The 18,465-nt window shown below is 42.8% G+C and overlaps 1 protein-coding gene across 1 annotated transcript in view; it reads left to right on the forward strand.

The window, feature by feature from the left end:
* The first annotated feature begins 2,104 nt into the window (after positions 1-2,104).
* The window catches only part of LOC308304192 (lissencephaly-1 homolog A-like), a 28,451-nt gene continuing 12,090 nt past the window's right edge, over positions 2,105-18,465 (forward strand). The window contains exons 1-4 of the mRNA XM_080748752.1: positions 2,105-2,231; positions 10,539-10,847; positions 15,635-15,719; positions 16,885-16,959. Of these exons, the coding sequence (XP_080604878.1) occupies positions 10,816-10,847; positions 15,635-15,719; positions 16,885-16,959 (192 nt within the window). The 5' untranslated portion in view covers positions 2,105-2,231; positions 10,539-10,815. The remainder of the gene's footprint in view (positions 2,232-10,538; positions 10,848-15,634; positions 15,720-16,884; positions 16,960-18,465) is intronic.

An 18,465-nucleotide genomic window follows, 5' to 3' on the forward strand; every position in this document is an offset into this window, starting at 1 on the left:
AACATCTTGTTCAAACATGTTGCTCCACTGTCTTATGCCATGTGTTCCTCTGCTCAATGTGATATCATATCAGTCCAACTTATTATACAGGCTGTTTTATCCTGTAACTTTAATGTGGCTATCTTGCATGCAGCATCATTATGAAGAACAGAAACATTTCCTATCTTGACTTTTTCTAGACAATGAAAAGCCACATACAAAACATCACAAATGAGCAGAAATCACAACACAACCCACTGGATTAATTAGGGATAAAAGTATATATTTTTAATCGAGGAGATATCACAGCCACACCCAGCCTATACCCTAGCACTCTCAGGGAGTGATTACTATATTTTATGGTAATGTAAAGGGATATCTCACTTTGAAATAAAATAAACAAAAAACATGTCTTTCATGTTTATTTTATGAAATTGAAAATTAATTATGAAAGTGAAATATCCCTTTGAGCAGTGGTTTTCAACCAGTGGTCCAGGGACTGGTTGAGGGGGTTCCAGGTGGTCCCCAGCTAAATGATGGAGAGTTATTTTTCTTCTTATCACCAAAATAAAAGCCTGGGTTTCCGAGGCTAGGGAGTTGGTAACCAAATGGACCCTTATAGATCTTTCAGAGCGTAAAATGAAACCAAATGGACCCGGGAGGTCCATTTGTCCATGCAGTTAAATTATTGTTAAACATCTGCATCCTACTTCATTTAGGCCTAGGCCTACAATAATTCTACACAATTAAAGAATGTAGAAGATTTGTTATTTTGTAACTTTGCCTTTTGGTATCACATCATGCAGCATGGATGGAATTGAGGTCAAAATCTCATCTGACAAAATATTCAAAATATTCTACGTTTGGGGTCTGAGAGGCAAAATCCCATCAAATCGGGGTGTGGCTCAAATGAAGAATAAATAATGGACCTTGACATGAAAAGGGTTGAAAACCACTGCTTTAAGGATTCTGTTGGCCCACTGGACATTACATTATATTTGTATAACATCATTAGATTCCATAGCCCAAAGCTGTGTGTAAATATATCTGCCTGGTCTGGTTTGCCATGACTCAGTCACCAGGCACACACAAATAGCCTAATTGTATTTATCCATGGACCCTCATCTGAAAATAGTTTGGGCCAGGGACCCCCAGAAGAGGAGGTTTTAACTAATTATGGGTGACAAAGCACTCTATAAGTCACCCTGGCTGTCACTCATAACTGCAAATGAATCCCATATACACAACAACTATACATTTTTAGGCTAGTTTGTCAAGACTCATTGTCTCCACCAGCCGAAGGCTGAGGGAGAGTATGTTTTCCCCTCCGTCCATCCGTCCGTCCGTGCGTCCGTGCGTCTGTGCGTCCGTCCGTGCGTCCTCGCAGTTTGTGAACAGCTAATCTCAGTCACCGTTGGCCCGATCGCTGCCAAACTGAGCACACACACTCCCTGGATGCCAATCTAGAACCTCTGCCCCACATTTTTCAAATCAGCCTCATGGTGGCGCTATAACAGGCCGATTTGTGTGGCCTGGTTGTTACCAGCTAATCTCTGGCGCCGTTGGCCCGATCGCTGCCAAACTGAGCACACACACTCCCTGGATGCTAATTCAGAACCTCTGCCCCACATTTTTTAAATCAGCCTCATGGTGGCGCTATAACAGGCCGATTTGTGTGGCCTGGTGGAGACCTGTGCTCGGAAGAGCACTGCTTCTAGTTTAACATGTATTGAATACGGCGGGCACCACTGACTGATAAATGTAAATCCCACTTACAGTAAATAGTTTTATTTTATTGCTAATTATTATTTTTTAACTTTGGAGCACAGTAGGCCTATGTTGTTATTTATGTTATTAATGACTTTCATAATATATGGTGTTATTATTAATATATTACAATTTGCTTTGTGCATAATGTTGTTTGGTTAATTCACTTTGTGGACCGTTTATTTATCCTCATTTAGCTCATTATACTTTTTATTATTTTTAATGAGAGGTCTTTGAAACTGACTCATCTTCTGACGGGACGTGATTAACGCACGGCCTTACGTAACCCACGCGCATCGACGTGCGCGCCCACGCCGCCAGCCCAGCCGCCGCCGTAGATTCATTGCAGTGAAGCAAAAGGCAGTAAAAAAATCTGACGGCGCCGGCTGGTGTGAAAAGTACCGTTTCCACCCCGTAAAAAGTGGATTTTTCTCAGCGCACACTTCGACCTAAACGGGACTATGACACACGCCGCTTATCAGAGGGTGAGTTTGACAGTGTTTTTCGGGGATTCGCTTTGTTTTGTGGCGCTACTTGGGGAGAAACAAGTTGTATATTGTTGACGACGGACGGACGGCTGCAGTCTCTCTGCGCTCTCCCGTTTCAAATCTCAAAATGGCGGAGAGAGGCCGTTAGCTAGGAGGCTAACTAGCATAGCTAGCTAGCAGCAGTAGTGGTGGTGGTGGAAACAGTTTCCTACTTTTCCTACGTAAAAGTATCCATACCACAATGTTGACAAAATACTCTGTTACAAGTGAAAGTCCGGAATTAAAAATGTACTTGAGTAAAAGTACCAAAGTATTGGTATCAACATGCACTTAAAGTACTAAAGTAGAAAGTACTCAGTCATTATGCAGAATATCCCGTTTCACAGATTTTCAAATGTATACAATGTGTATAAAAACACATTGTAAAACATATTTGTATTTTGTAAATACAAATAACAAGCTCACAATGCGTCGCATTGTGAGCTTTCATATGGCCATGTATTGTAATAATTCAAATCTACAATGTAACTAGAAACAAAAGTTGCCAAATAATTGTAGTGGAGTAAAAGTACTGAAAATGGGAAATGCTCCTGTACATTCAAAATACCTCAATTGTACTTTAAGTAAATGTACTAAGTTACTTTACGCCACCGAGTTAGCTAGCAGCAAGCACAGGAACATGGATGGATTCACACTGACTGTCCACAAGAACATGACCTTCTAGTTAATGTAATGATAGATATTCTGTGATGAGACCATGGATGTATACCAGAATGCATCCAGTCAATCACACAACTTGTTTGACGTTCGTGGGAAATGTGTCTCCGTCTATTAGTAGAAGTTGTGTGTAGAAGACAAGCTAACACGATTTAGCCATCAGGACAGTGTTGCTGTGACAGCTCTGCTCTCTTGTGCAAAATAACATTATCCAAGAAACATAGCTTATCAACAGCGTCGCATTGTTTTTAGGGGTTCTTCTAATGATACGTGATAACCTCTCCGCGATTATTGTGGCAGGCTGTCACCACAGCTTTTAGCTGACCATTTTGTAAACCGACGTCCTCCTCCCGGTAAATATTCTCAGCCTCAGAATTCAAACTTTGACTGCTGCTCTTCTGATGATGAAATGGGTGTGGCAGCCAGGTTAGCATGGACTTCATTGCTTTATAGTTGTCGTAGATATGGACACGCAGCGATTCATTCTGGTGTGATCCAATGCCAGCACTGCGATGTCTTGGTTTCAGATGATCTCAACAGTCTTTAGTTTGAGCTGTATGTTGTGATGATGCTAAGCTAACGGGTTGTTAGCCCGGCTAGAAAGGGCGTTGCTGAGCGAGGAGGATCTGCTGCAGCCTTGCCCTTGTGGACCAGTGAAGCTGCCCACAACACGTCACACATTATACAGACACATTTTATAATTCGGATACCTTCACCTCTATATTAGGGTCTCATCGACCATTTTTTGACGTTTTATAACATTTTTTATTCATTAAGCTCCCACGCTTTGGGGAAAATAACTTGGTCAAGCTAACAGGGCGGAGACTAGTCAAAGACCTCTCCGGCCTACCGTTTAATAACTGGCAAGTGGCGAATAGACCGCTAAACAATGTTTTCTGTGACACGAGATGCGTCTTGGAGGCCCTGATGGCCTGATTAATTTACTTGGTTAGCTCGGTATCTGTTTATGACGACCGATGTTAAACATTTGCTGCACTTAAGTATTAAACATGCTACATGATGCAGGGTGTAGGGACAGGACTTAGTTGTTACTGTTGGTTTGCACAAAGCAAAACACACGCCCCTCCGATCTCAGAAATTCCAAAAATGCACCTGAGCAATGCGTTGGAATTCACAGAGCGACAGGTGACCAATGTTGTGTGTTTCAAACTGTTCCATTAGAAGTCCCATATCTATCCAGTCATTGATGTGTCAGTGTGTGCAATAACTCAACATTCTTTATTTCAAGGACCCTCAATTTGATATGCATTATAACCCTATTTGATACAGCTTCTTTTATCTCTGGAACCACAATCTAGATACTGTAATATCCTCAATGTTAATTGGGTCTGTAATTACCGTATATCACATCTGTAACTGTCAGAGGTACAGACCTGTGAAAGTGCAGTTGATTCCTAACTGTCAGACCCCCTGAAAGCCCCCCCCCCCCCTCCACACACACGTTGAGACAGAGGAAGGGAAATGGTAAACATGGAAATGAAGATGAGATTGGAATGACAAAACATTTTCCAGTGATGTGTTTTGTGCTATTTGAAAACGGGTTATACATTTCTAGTACATTGTCAAAGGATTGAGTTATTAATGAATTAATTTATGAATGAATTGTTGCTGTTGTGAATGGATAGTGTGTGTGTGTGTGTGTGTGTGTGTGTGTGTGTGTGTGTGTGTGTGTGTGTGTGTGTGTGTGTGTGTGTGTGCGTGTGTGCGTGCGCGCGTGCGTGTAATGCATCTGCAATTCTCCATCATTATGTCTTAAACATAATGTCTAAAGCAAGAAAAATCAGGGTGGGGGGACAGCTCTGGATATGTGGTCCATGCCATTTGATGTATATTCCAGCACGTGAGGCTGCAGGGGGTTGTTTGTTAAGGAGGGACAACGTCGAGCCGCTTGTAGAGGTTGAATGAATGATTTCATGAGTTTGACACAACGATGACTGATTGCTAATTTTGGCTTGAAATATTTGGTTACAGATAGTTTTATTGCTGTAGGCAGTTTTATTGCCCTTTAATCATGTTTGAGAGATGTGCACACACACAGTCACACACACACACACACACACACACACACACACACACACACACACACACACACACACACACACCAATAATTAGAAATGGTCCGATTGCAGCATCTGCTTCTTTAATCTTCTCTTACAATGACATTTGCATAATAGAGAGGATCATAATGATGGTGGCTATTTGTCTAGGCCCAGTTTTTAATCTTATTGTAAACATGCTGGCCCCTCCATTGAAAATGTCAGTTGACACTTCTTATTTCCTGATAGCTTCAGCTCTTGACATTAAGGAGCAACGGCCAAGTATTCTTGTTATGGTATTTTGTAAAATGCTTGTTTGCGTGAATATCTTTTCAACTTTTTATGTTTGTTACATTTTATTGTTGGTGGATACAATGTATTGCCAGTCTTACCTACACAGCTTAAAAAAATGGATGAATATTACGTATTGTGCTAATTGTGCATCGTTCTGACATTAGGGGTGGGCAATATAATCGATCCCGCAATACATCGCGATAGTTTATTTGCCAATACTGTATCGATACTTCAGGCCATAGTATTGCGATACTTTGAGGAAAATAAAATATGTTCCCATGCATAGGAACCAATGGTAGAAGTTCGGTCCTGAGTCCTGACACTCCGCTGCCTCTAAATGTCGCTGTACTATAGTAGCTACTTCCCCTTCCCACGGTTCAGTGAGTGAGGTCTTTCGAGAAAATGGCTGGGAATGACGAAAACAACATTAGAGCAGCGCCTTCAGCTTTTAAAGCTGAAATATCGCAATAGTATTGTATCGCAAAGATTCGCAATATATCGTGATACTATTGCATCGTGAACCAAGTATCGTGATATCGCGAGATTCTTGCCAATATCCACCCCTACGTTCTGTGCCACTGCCGTTATGATGATTTGTTGACATGCAGAGATGGGAGGCTACCTCTGTCTTTCAATGAATGTCGTGACCACTAGCAAATAATTGAAGCAGCCCACAACCCTCTGTGTTCTCTGCAACCCAAACACGCGCATACTCTTACTCATACACTCTAGTAATTAAACACTTGAGTCTTGTATACTTTGTTGTACTACGAATAGACAAAATTACCACTTTTACAAGCTTATGTGTCGCAACGATTTGTGACCCGTTGTGAGCTTCCATGGATATATTTCATTGTGTTGTAAGCTTGAAAGTCAGCTATCTTTGACATTTTTTGACAAAAAAATCTGTGGATATTTTTATTTCAATTTTATTGTACCAAACCCAAAGTATGGATGGACACCGGGGTTGAACGCGGGAATCTTGTAATGGGGAAAACTAAACTAAACCTTCTCTTGTCCATCCTGATTCTCTGATGTATTGAAGGAGGCATTTTGAGAAGAAAAAGCAGGAGAGTGGGCAGTGGCATTCTGGCTGTAAATAATGAGCATGAATTCAGGAGATGGCTCAGAGAGAAGAGCCGGTTTTCTGTGTCTTAAGATAGCAGGCCTTGGGCTCAGTCTAGAGTTATGAAGCTAGTGCTTGCTATTATATTATGGCATGGAACAGAACTTTACGCTGACCTCATCTAGCCCATTTTGGACAGTGAGCCCTCAAGTGACTGGCCATATTGTGATCTGCCGTTCATCAGTTGCAGCACATTCATCGTTGTATTGTAAGAGGTAGTATTTTGGCTAATAGCCACCACACACACAGATGCGCACACAGCACACACACAGAGGACCTTGGATTAAAAATTGTGACACACCAAGATTGAGTCTAATTTAATAATTCACAGATGTATTGATTAAGCTTTTAGGAGTGATATGCTTGTGTCCTATGGTTCACTCATCCAGCTCTGACCTATCCTTGTCTCCTGAATTGTGAGCAGGTTTACACAATCTTCAGGCCCTACTGGCTTTAGTTTCTGTAGTGAAATTATTCCTCTCCTTATACCTCTCCTAGACCTATCAGGTCATTCTTTGTCCTGCCTTAAGCTCTGTAGTGCTGTGGGTTTTAAAATTGGCACAACTGCTGTTTCTGCAGGTTGCAAGCTTTTATTCAGTAACCGGGCACAAGCGAAGGGGCTTAGCCATGCCCTCCTTTCAGGACACACTCAGAATTTTAACCACTTCGACCCTATTTAGTTGACTGGGATCGCCCAGGAGTCTATAGGACCCCTCCCTTTTCCCCCTTTACACTAATCTCTTCGGCGGAAATAACAGAATTACTAGCTCACAACGTGTTGTGTTGTGAGCTCGTAGATTGTCTAAGATCAGAATAAGGAAGCCAGTGTTAATGTGATTAATAAGCACCTCCATAGCAAGCTGGGAGGGAGTCGCACAACATTTTATACTGTTCCTCCTACTCCACCAACCAGGTTTGGTTTGTTCCCCTGGATATAAGACTTATAATAATTTATTAACACACAGTCAAGAGAATAGTCTTGATTTGACAGTAAGAGCTGCCCTAAAAGCAGAATTCACATGCTGCTTCTACGATCTCCGATGAGGTGATGATGAACACTATGAGAGAAGGCTGTTCAGCTGTGACGCACCCGGTAGATTTTAGAACAGCTAGCGAGAGTACACAAAACAGACCGTAGCCTATCAGATGTATTTTGGTCTGGGAGCATATCAAAAATCACACCCGTGTGAACTGAGCGGTGGTGGGGGGGGGGGGGGGGGGGGGGGGGGGTGTGTGTGTGTGTGTGTGTGTGTGTGTGTGTGTGTGTGTGTGTGTGTGTGTGTGTGTGTGTGTGTGTGTGTGTGTGTGTGTGTGTGTGTGTGTGTGTGTGTGTGTTGCAGTTGATGCTCAGGGCAGGCTAGACTCAACAGCACCTCTCTGGTCACCCAGGGTACTCAGGCTACACCAGAGGCTACAGACAGACACACACGGCCACGCTATGGAGACGGTGTGACCACCGCTCAAAAAGAGAGGAGTGGAGACGACAAAGTTGTTTGCAGTCTTAGTGAAACAGCTCAAATACAGCAGTCAGTGACATGAGAAGTGTGCTTATTCACTTACAGTTTAAGTGCAGCAACAGTAAAAACTGCACTTATTTTACATTCCACAGACCAGAAGACAGAGCATGCTGGCCACATTCAGGTGTTTAAACAGATATCTGGTGTTGTGTTTATAGATGGTTGCGTCTGCAACCTGAAAGCAAACTTCACCTGGCTGAAAGTTTTATTTACCTGCCGGGGGCAGGTGGGCAAGCCTTTGTATCAATGCCTGCAGATGGACACTTCACAGCCTCGTTGTGAGCTTGCATATCTGCTATTTTCATCTCGGTGTACCAGTAGGTCCCCTCGGAGATGGTTTTCTCGCCAGCTACTGTGAGAAATCTTTAATAAAAATGCTTAGTCTAAGTGAGGAGTTGGATAGGCAGTACGACTAGGCACTGCCTCTGACCCCACTTGTTGAAACACGTAGCTTAGGATGCTTGTTGTTTATTGATGATCAAGCCTATAACAATGCTTTTTTTTGTTTATCTTTTAAGGGAGCATAACTAAATGTCTACCAACAATAATTCTGTGTACGACTGTACGTGCATACACAATTTGGGGTTGAACACCCCCTCTAGAGTCTAGATAACCAAGTCTGTGATGGCGTCAAGAGAGACCTTTTTTAGCAGGGATGGCATGGCAGAAAGCCTGTTGAGCAGATTTTGGGGAAGCGTTTGTTTTTATTCTATCAGCAATCGACGCTCTCTGTCAGAACATTCACTCCCACTGGGAAATCACCCTAGATCATCTCACACTGTCAAAGACTGTCAACAACATAGGTAATGTCCTTTCTGTTGTCTGTGTCAGTGGATGAAAGATGAATTGTAACCGCTTGATTACACTGCTGGTTATTATATAACCTTATCTGTCCTATCGTTTAGTACAACATGGCAATCATGATTTTTTTTCTGGGTTTTGTCCAATAATTCCTTATCACAATATGTTTTGGTTTCATTTTCATGCACCTGGCACCTCACATTTCCTGTACATAGCTAGTTTTGATGAACCCAGTACATAGTCTGGACGAGTGGACGTTGAACCTTTTCTTTTTTTTCCTTCTGTTAATGACCAGCTGATCATTTGCTGACACGATTGGCTAGTACAGTACTTGATGCTCGTCCTTTAAACATCATAGGTGAAGTATTGTCTTGACTTCTGTAAATACCAGCGAGGGCCCCCATACGCTTTTACTTGTTTATTTTGCATGTTGCATCCACCCCCTGCCTCTTCTCTGTCCCTCTCTATGAGTTTCTGCAAATATTTTTCACCGGCAGTCCGGCACACAGTTCCTGGCAACCACTCAAGTGTATCATGCAGGTGTAATAGCTAAGGCTCTGGCAGGATTACGTAAAGTGTAGAAAGTCTGTATCTGATTGGGTTAGACAAGGCTATTTCTGAGACTCTACGAGTGCAGTGTACTTAGAAATCACACTTTCGCATGTCTGTCTTAAATCTTCAGGAAAGGAAGGACTAAGGGTTTGTCATTGGCATGAAGGTCTCCAAGAGTAGTAAGTAAGCCTAGCCAAGCCATGGGGCCCATAGGGCAGGAGCCTATCTCCTGTTTCTGTAGCGTGAGGCAGCTTGATGTACAAATACATCCCTGTCATGATGTAAAAGTACACCCCCCTGGACATTATGCCAGTATGATGCATGGACTTGCCCCCAATCCAACCTCCAGGAGTAGCGCGCTTATTTAATACTCAGTTTCCAACAACACACAGTGGTGTCACAAATTAGTCTAAATGTCTCTGGAAGTCTGGATTCAAAAAAGGTGTTTGCATATCTAATGATTTGCTTATTAGAACTTTTGTCTTCTTGTTATTGAAACGTGTTGTAACAGTCGGCTGTATTGTCATTTATTGAAGATGGACAATAAGTTGCTGGCCTACCCTACACCCTAACAGACAGTGACAGAGGCAAATGGACAAGTGCTAGCTTCGTGTCGAAGGCTCCTCTCCCTGTCTGGGTTTAATCCAGTTAGCTCCCTGTCTCGAGCCTTCGCACTGCACTGTCAGCAGAATGGAGGACTGGTGGGCTCTAACACTTGGACAAATAAAGACGCTTGTTTGTCTGGTCTCGCTGCTAAGCGGCTTAATGCTGCTGTGGCCTCAGGTGCACGGCAGTGTCCTAAGCTCAGGAAATGGCCAACCTGGTTTGCTCCCAAATCACGCTAGGAAGCATCCTGGGCTTAATGAACTAATATTGATGTGTTATACTGTCATAAAAGCCTAAACAAATTTTGCAGCTAAAAAAATATGGTGCCTTACTCTATTGTAGGCTATTCTTGATCAAATGGATAATCATCCCTTTACGTGAGTTTTTAAGGCATAACCGTATGTAATAATGTGCATGCCATGCACACCCCGATTTATGAATAAAACGGTATTGCAGGCAAAGTGGAGTGTGTGTAGCCTTAGGAGGCAAAAAAGAAAACGTCAAAGTCAGAACCTTGTAAATGAGATCTGAATGCCAATATAGCGTTCAGACATTCGGAGCGAGCCCTACTCCCCCCCACACACTGCTGGTTGTCACACTAACCGATTGTCCCCGTCTCTCTTCTCTCCAATAGATCATGGGCATCTCTGATTGGTGAGTTTTTCCTCTACGGCTGAGTTGTGACTTTCCTCTGAGTCCTCGCCCCCCACAACTGTCATCGTTTGTCAGCCGTGCGTCCAACCGGTCGGCGTGTGGCACCTTTGCCACCCCGCTCCCCTCTGAAGTTCCAGAACGCAAGAGACGAACAAGGGACCAAAGAACTCCCGGCACCATCAGTACCGCCCTCCGCCACCCCCGACCCTTACCCCATCATCTCCCCTCCACCTGGAGGTAGAGCAACTACAGGCACCATGGTGCTGTCACAGAGACAACGAGATGAACTGTGAGTAACACCAAGGAGCCTATATGGACTAGGGATGGAACAATTTGAAGATTTCATAGCACGGTTAATGTGACCAAAGAAACGATAATAGCGATTATCATCCCATCCCTAATATGGACACATCTACTAACAGATATAGCTTTTCACTGTGGCTTTTCATGCGTGTAATGACCCGCAAGTTGTCTAGGGCTAAATGGGTCGATACATATTCACTATTAGACCAGTTTGCAAAAATAGATGGATTTATTCACAATATGGAGGCAAATAGTGAGGTTACAGAAGTCACTCTTTTCGTTAACAATAGTCAAATAGTAGAAAAATATAGATTTACTCTTTCTCAATACTATAGGCTTTAGACAACTACAGAGGAGACTAACGAGACTAAAGAAGCACAAATCAAGTCCTATGGACTGTAGCCAAACGGCTTTAGGCCGAAGCCGGTTTCAGAGCTTGCTCAAACACCCAAACAAAACGGCACAACAAAAAGCAGGTCTAAATACAGAAATAACAGAACAGAAATATAAGCTACCAAAATATCAAAACAGAGAAAAGGGTCAAAGGCACAAACGTCGGGTCATTGGCGATATAGCATGAGTCTGCTGGCTCAACGAGGAGTGTCTGAAGCCGGCTTTTATAGCCAGCAGGGTGGGGAGCTGCAGTCCCCCTTCCGCTGCCGTCACGGATCGTCAAAGCCCTCCTGCCAACCAGGCCCAGGACCCATCTCTGCCACGTGCCCCACATACACAGTCTATTGGCGGATAGAATGGTTCCCTGCTCCACTCATCCTCCGCTGGCAACTGCATCAGGGAAATACAATCGCAGTCATAATAATAGACAGTAGTACTGCATAATAATAAGTAATACAAATAATAAAGGCCTCTCGGCCGTCACAACCAGGCACTTTGGTAGCTAACCAGCCTCACTGAGAGGTCCAGTTCTAATTTATAATGTCTTATTTGATTGGTAGAAAGGTGTAAGTGCCTGGTACATTTTCTAATCTTATCAGACGCTAGTCAGTGGCTGGTGGAGGGAGCCACAATACGTTGGGTCCGGATGCACAAAACCTTTGTTTTTCTGCCTATTGAATATATTGAATATAAGCTAGAAAGAAAAAAGATATCTATAGTTTCCTGGCCTGGATATAACTAGAGATAGACAAAGTGTTGTATACTAAACCTCCTTTCCTTCATCATTTGGGGAAACGATGGCACAATATGACCTCACTATTTCTTAAGTATGTCTAGATGAATAGTAGTGCTCATAGGTAATTCACAATGCACTTTGAAGTCTTTTACAAACGTGAACATGCATCACCTATTTATTTGAATGGGCTTTCAAATCAAAACAATTGGATTGTTCTTGGAATGTCCTTTTCTAATAGAAAGCATCCACGAGGAGGATGCCTGTGATAAAAGCGCATTTCCTTTACCAGGATTTGTGTGCTGTCAAGAGAGAATGTGTGCAAGGAAGGATGTGTGCACAGTCTGTGGCTGCTTGGTAGCATTGGGGAGTTGTGAATATTTCATAACCCACATGACAGGAGTAAAGATCAGAGGGAAGGGAAGGGAGGGCAGGGGAGAGGAGAGGAGAGATGAATGGAAGAAACTGTCAGTTTTAATGCAAGGAGCCGACCCTAATCTATCCAGTGCAGACTGTAATGGCAGTGATTTTTGTGTTACCAGTTAGCTCTGGTTGGTTGGTAGGTAGGATGGCCGAGTGATATGTTTATGTTAACACAACGGCTGCCACCATTCACTTACGCTTTAATTTGAAGAGCCCCGGAAGCTCTGTGCGTGTGCACGTGTGTGTACACTGACGATCCAGGAAGGAGATCTGTTTGTTTGCAAACGGTCGCAAAACTAAAATCCTTTACCGGGGCCGACCATCACGGCATAGTGTCGCCGTGAAAACAAGCAGATCTCGGCCTCCTCTGCGTTATTTGCACCTTATTCAGAGATAAAGCCGTTTTTATGTTTCAGCATAGAATAGGAGTCAATGGATAATGGCCGCTCTCCGTTGCTTCTGGCTGCGTTGCGTCATGACTTGTGCAGTTTATTCTTTCACCAGCACCCGTAGCAAGCGTCTGAGATGCGGGTTACCATGGAAACCTTATCTCGTTTGTGAACGAGTTTGGCTACCGGGGCAGCCAAATTGTTAATAGGCAATATTAGGCATGTTTAAATCATACATGTTATCACAATATTGATGGGTGAAGTCTGACCTCTGAACAACAGATCTTAAAAGGGTACATATAACAGAAGAGAAGCATAGTGGGCAAGTAGGTTGATGATAGCTGTCTGTGGGTATGTATGTGACAAGTGCGACCCCATATTTGGGGTTGCACTTGTCGTTTTCTTCGGAAAGGGATGCAAATTACCAGCCATATTTGGCTATAAGTGTGCAAGTTTGAGCCTCGACAGTGTGCAGAGTTTTGGTCTATTTTTGGTGTCACAATGCCGAATTATTCATATCGTTCACAATATAATCAATAATAAGATGACGTTATATTATATTAACAGCCCTCGTATGTAAATGTTCTAGGGAAGAATTACCTACTGCAGAGGTTAAAACTGATTAATCTCATTAGTTGATTATTGCCATGTGATTCATGGAGCCATCATGTTCCTCCCAACCATTTGTTACTAGAGCTGTGCTTTGATTATGTCAATTCATAGTCCTACTCCTACCTAGACAGTATTTAATCTGTTTTCTAACCTGCACGACCCCTCTCAAAAGATTCCCTGTACCAAGATCATCCCTGATTTAGGTTTAGATCAAACTCTGTTCAGTTCAGTTGAATTGAAGTGAATTTGCTGTAAACTAGAGCCCAACCAATATATTGGTGATTTATGAGATAATGGATGGCCTTTAATGCAACTGTACTGGATATTACTGCTTAATTTATCTCCCAAGATGAAGATCTGATGCTGTACTTTTTGTGCATCTGTAGTGAATTCAGTCACGTCATTGTTTTCATTTCGTAGCGTTTTCAGGTAGAATGTGAATGGAAACAAGTAACGAGCCTAGGAGAATGTCTATTTATATCAGCTGTATGTATTTATTACAGGGGGGGGGGGGGGGGCATTGTGTAATTGTTGCTATCAATCAGTTTTGGCTGGGTTGTAGGTCTGATTGCAGTCCCATGCCTTTTTTCAATAGTAACTCTAACCACGTCCTACTGATTAAGCTCTATAGAGAGGAAAGGACGGTCTTCAGCAGTCACTCTCTGTTGCCAAAGGTGGCTTGGATGCATAATGTTCTATTGTGCTTGTCCATGCGTTTTACACAGGACACATGATGGGTTACAAATGATCTGCCTGCCAGTCAAAGGGCACAGAAGCCACAGCCTAAACTTAGCACTCCTACTCATGAAATATTCACCCTTCATTTCAGAAAGGAACTGAACCGCACATACATACACTGTGTTTGTGTGTGTGTGTGTGTGTGTGTGTGTGTGTGTGTGTGTGTGTGTGTGTGTGTGTGTGTGTTGTGTGTGTGTGTGTGTGTGTGTGTGTGTGTGTGTGTGTGTGTGTGTGTGTGTGTGTGTGTGTGTGTGTGTGTGTGCTGTATAAATGTTGTCCAAACCTCTTTTTTCAGGACGTAATTGAGAGGTTCCGTCTTTGTGTCGGGTCTCCATGGTTACTCAAAAACAGACCATCCCAGTGATTCAGACATTAGGGTCCCCTTTTCCCTGGCAGCTCGGCTCACACACTTTCACTGACATCGAAGGTGGAATTATGTAATTCCATCTGCCAGACAGGGTGGGGTTCTCTTCTCTTTCTGTTGAGGGTGGAGCTTACATTTCTCTAAACACTGCCACTGAATAAATGGAACACTCAAGAGGACAATGTGTTGCATTTAGTTTAGTGAAGTCACCTGACGACATGTTCGTGCACAAAATCCAGTCGGTTAAAAGCACAATATCACCATTTTCAACGTTCATGACAGTGTTTCTCAAAGTGGGTGCCGTGACACAAGTCCAAGGGCCCCCAGAATACTTTGATAATATTTGGAATTCATCAATATCACTCCCTTATTTATTTATTTATTTAATTCTGAATGTTCACCCCAGAATAGGAATGCTGCGGTTTAAGTGGTTAAACGTCTAGTATAAAAGTTATTTTCAGTCTGTCCTAATGGAAACACATATATCCTTTCCAGTTTTCCCCGTGGCATACTGTTATCTTTAGGGGAAGGATTTACATATTTATGTACCGTTATTATGACATATTAGGTGCTATAAAGTAAGAATGTAATTCAGGGGTGCCGTGGATGAAAATGTTATTTACAGGGGTGACCTGAGCCAAAAATGTTTGAGAACCACTGGTTTATGAAGTGTCCCTGAGAAAGAAGATGTATTAACTCCTAACAGCTGCAACTCGAGCCTTCATTTTTAGTCATAAATTTTGCTCATCCATTTGCAGACATAAAACTGAGCAGTCTTCTTTGCGTCTCTTTAAACTCTGCTTGAGTTGTGTGAAAAGTTTGTCATTGGGATAAAATCACTGGATGTGAAAATGAAAACTATAACAACCTTTTACTTCCTAGTTTCTAGCTGCTACAGTCAGTGGCCATGACATGACATTGTCCATTGTCAATGTGTTTAGTGCAAAATTGCAATGTAATGCCTCAGAACGTGTTTGTGTGCCTGGCCACTGCTTCCCCTTGAAATGCATCATGGTAATTGTAGAATCATTGAATGGTCCAATCAGACATTTGTTAACGGTTGTGGACCCTTATTCATGTATCCAACCCCCCACCCCACTTTTTATTTTCTCTTTTCTCAGAAACCGGGCTATAGCAGATTACCTCCGTTCCAATGGATACGAAGAGGCATACTCCACTTTCAAGAAAGAGGCAGAGATAGATATGGTAAGAAGTAAGAACATACGTAGAATGCTGAAGTCCTCCATTATGTAAGAACTTGGTTCTAAGTTGCTGCTTGGTTTGACATTTACGTGGGATGTGCAAAATGCGAAATACTGTGTATTGCAAATCAACATTCAAATGGTAAATACAATGGTAAATGGTACATTTATATAGCGGCTTCATCCAAGGCGCTTTACAGAGATTGTGAATTACATGCACCCATTCACACACACACTACATCGATGGCGGAGGAAAGCATGCAAGGCACCAACCTGCTCATCGGGAGCAACTAGGGGTTCAGAGTCTTGCTCAAGGACTCAACACTAACTCTGGGGGAGCCCGGGATCGAACTGGGAACCCTTCAGGAACCCTCTGTGTTCTAAGACGGCAACTCTACCCCTAAGCCAACATGGTAGAGGCAGCAGTAACAAGCAATGATAAAGGACAAACACACATGAGCGCTGCTACAGGGGAAGGGAAATCAGCCCCCATCACTGGCTACATGAACCATGGCCCCACAGCAAGGATTCTCACTATTAGTATTACCAGTGCAGCAGTCTCCTGTGCTACCAAACGAACATCAATGCAGATGTTGTAACTAGAAAATAAGCTCTTATGGCAGAGGTACGATGGGTGCTGAAGTTTGTTCATTTGCACTACTTAAAGTCTTTGTGAACATGTAAGCTTTCTTTTCCCAGTGATGTTCCCCGATTGCCAGATTGCTATTGTAAGATACACGTGGCAAAGATAGATAAATAAATAACATCTCGGCTCCTTTTATTTTACGAGAGCCTGATTTGCTATTTACAGTCTAAGTAGATGGTCATGTAAGACTATGGGATGGTGCTGCTCATATGAAAACTAAATATATCTAAGTTTATGGGTCATTCACCGGCCATTGATATCAGCGAAAACATGGTTGTTGTTTTTTTCACTTTCAGACAGCAAATCAAACATGTCCAAATCTCTTAAGGACGGCCCAGACTTTAAAGCTGTTCTGCATGCTTTGGTGGAATGAATTTCCACCATGTATACAAAGACCTGATGGAATGTTTGATCAAGAACAATTGTTGTAATGTCCTTGACAATAATCCATAGGTCAAACTGTGTTTGCTGTTCTAATTGCTGTTCTTGTTTTTGTTTTGTTTTTTGTTGCATTTTCTTCTAGAATGAGGAGGTAGATAAAAAGTACGCTGGACTTCTGGAAAAGAAATGGACCTCAGTCATCAGATTACAGAAGAAGGTGAGCTGTGTCCTTTGTGTGTACACTGGCCAATGGTGACAAGCTTGCCGAATCATTCGGCTATAATACTAAGCAACACTTCACTGACTTTAGTGAACGCACGTTGCATTGCCATGCCGGGTCGGATGTTGCGTTTCTTTCTTACTTGCCCTGCAGAGAAAGTATTTTGTCAATCTACTTTGCCCTCAACATTTCTACTTGCCCTGCCGATGGGGTCCCGTTGCCAGCAGAGCGGCATGGAGATTAAGATTTCTCTCACAATATATCTCAAATCTATTGCCTGTTGATAGTGTGTGAAACAATACGGTAATGATTTTTTTAATCTGTTACAAAATCACAATTTTCGATTGATCATTGGTTCCATTTTCTAACTATTAATTTAATTGAAGTACTGGACCCATCAAATCAAACGGTAGTAGTCATTTCAGATCATACATGCTCAGCTGAGCTCCCGAATAACCTTTCCACTGGTAGTACTAGTAGCACTTATGTACTATGACCTTTTTAGACTCAGACTCTGTGTTGCATCATCTGAGACCTTGCAGATCTACAAGCAAACAACGTGTCAACTTGCATGTCAGTTTGTGGATAATCTTTTGTGTATGATTTGGCACACACACAATGTTTATATTGTTGATGTACGAGTGTGCGTGTACCCTCGCACAAACTATCCAAAATGTATTTAATCTGCGTGAGCCAATTCAGTGATTTAAATTTAAATGACGCCTCTCGAGACAAGATGACCTGAAGTCGCTCAAAGTCAGTCACTTTGATGAACCGGATGTTAGGCAGTAGGCACGTTTCAACAACTTACGCTCACACTGATGATGAACATGCAGCAGGGAGGGAGAGACCGACCTAGTGATCAACATGCACTCTCACAAATGCCATCTGGTAAATATTAACTGGCACTTTGTTGCAGTCTTGAGCCCTGCTCAGGCAGAGAGTCTCAGAAAAGGCAGACAGAGGCAGCCCGCAACTGACAGGAGAAATCAGGAATGAAAACAAAACATGATAACATTGCGCTCAATTGATAATTGCCCGTCTGGGCAGGTCTAGACAGGTTTCACTTGCCCACAGTTTTACCTGCCCCATGCATCCGAGCATCTGTAAATGTCAGAAGCACCCAACCAGCCCTACTACTCTTTGAGTCGTCATTCTTCCTCATTATGTCAGCTGTACGCCAGCCAGATTCACAATAAATGGAAAAGGTGCCGCTTTACAGAGATTGTGCATTACATTCATCCATTCTCTCTCACACACACACACACACACACACACACACACACACACACACACACACACACACACACACACACACACACTCACTCTCATTCACCGATGGCAGAGGAAACCATGCAAGGCACCAACCTGCTCACCGGAAGCAACTAGGGGTTCAGAGTCTTGCTCAAGGACTCTTGGACACCAACTCTGGGGGAGCCCGGGATCGAACTGGGAACCCTTCGGAACCCTCCGTGTTCTAATGACGGTTTCTCTACTGCCACA

The sequence above is a fragment of the Nannobrachium achirus genome, assembly GCF_963921795.1.
Source record: "Nannobrachium achirus genome assembly, chromosome: 19".
NCBI lineage: Eukaryota > Metazoa > Chordata > Actinopteri > Myctophiformes > Myctophidae > Nannobrachium > Nannobrachium achirus.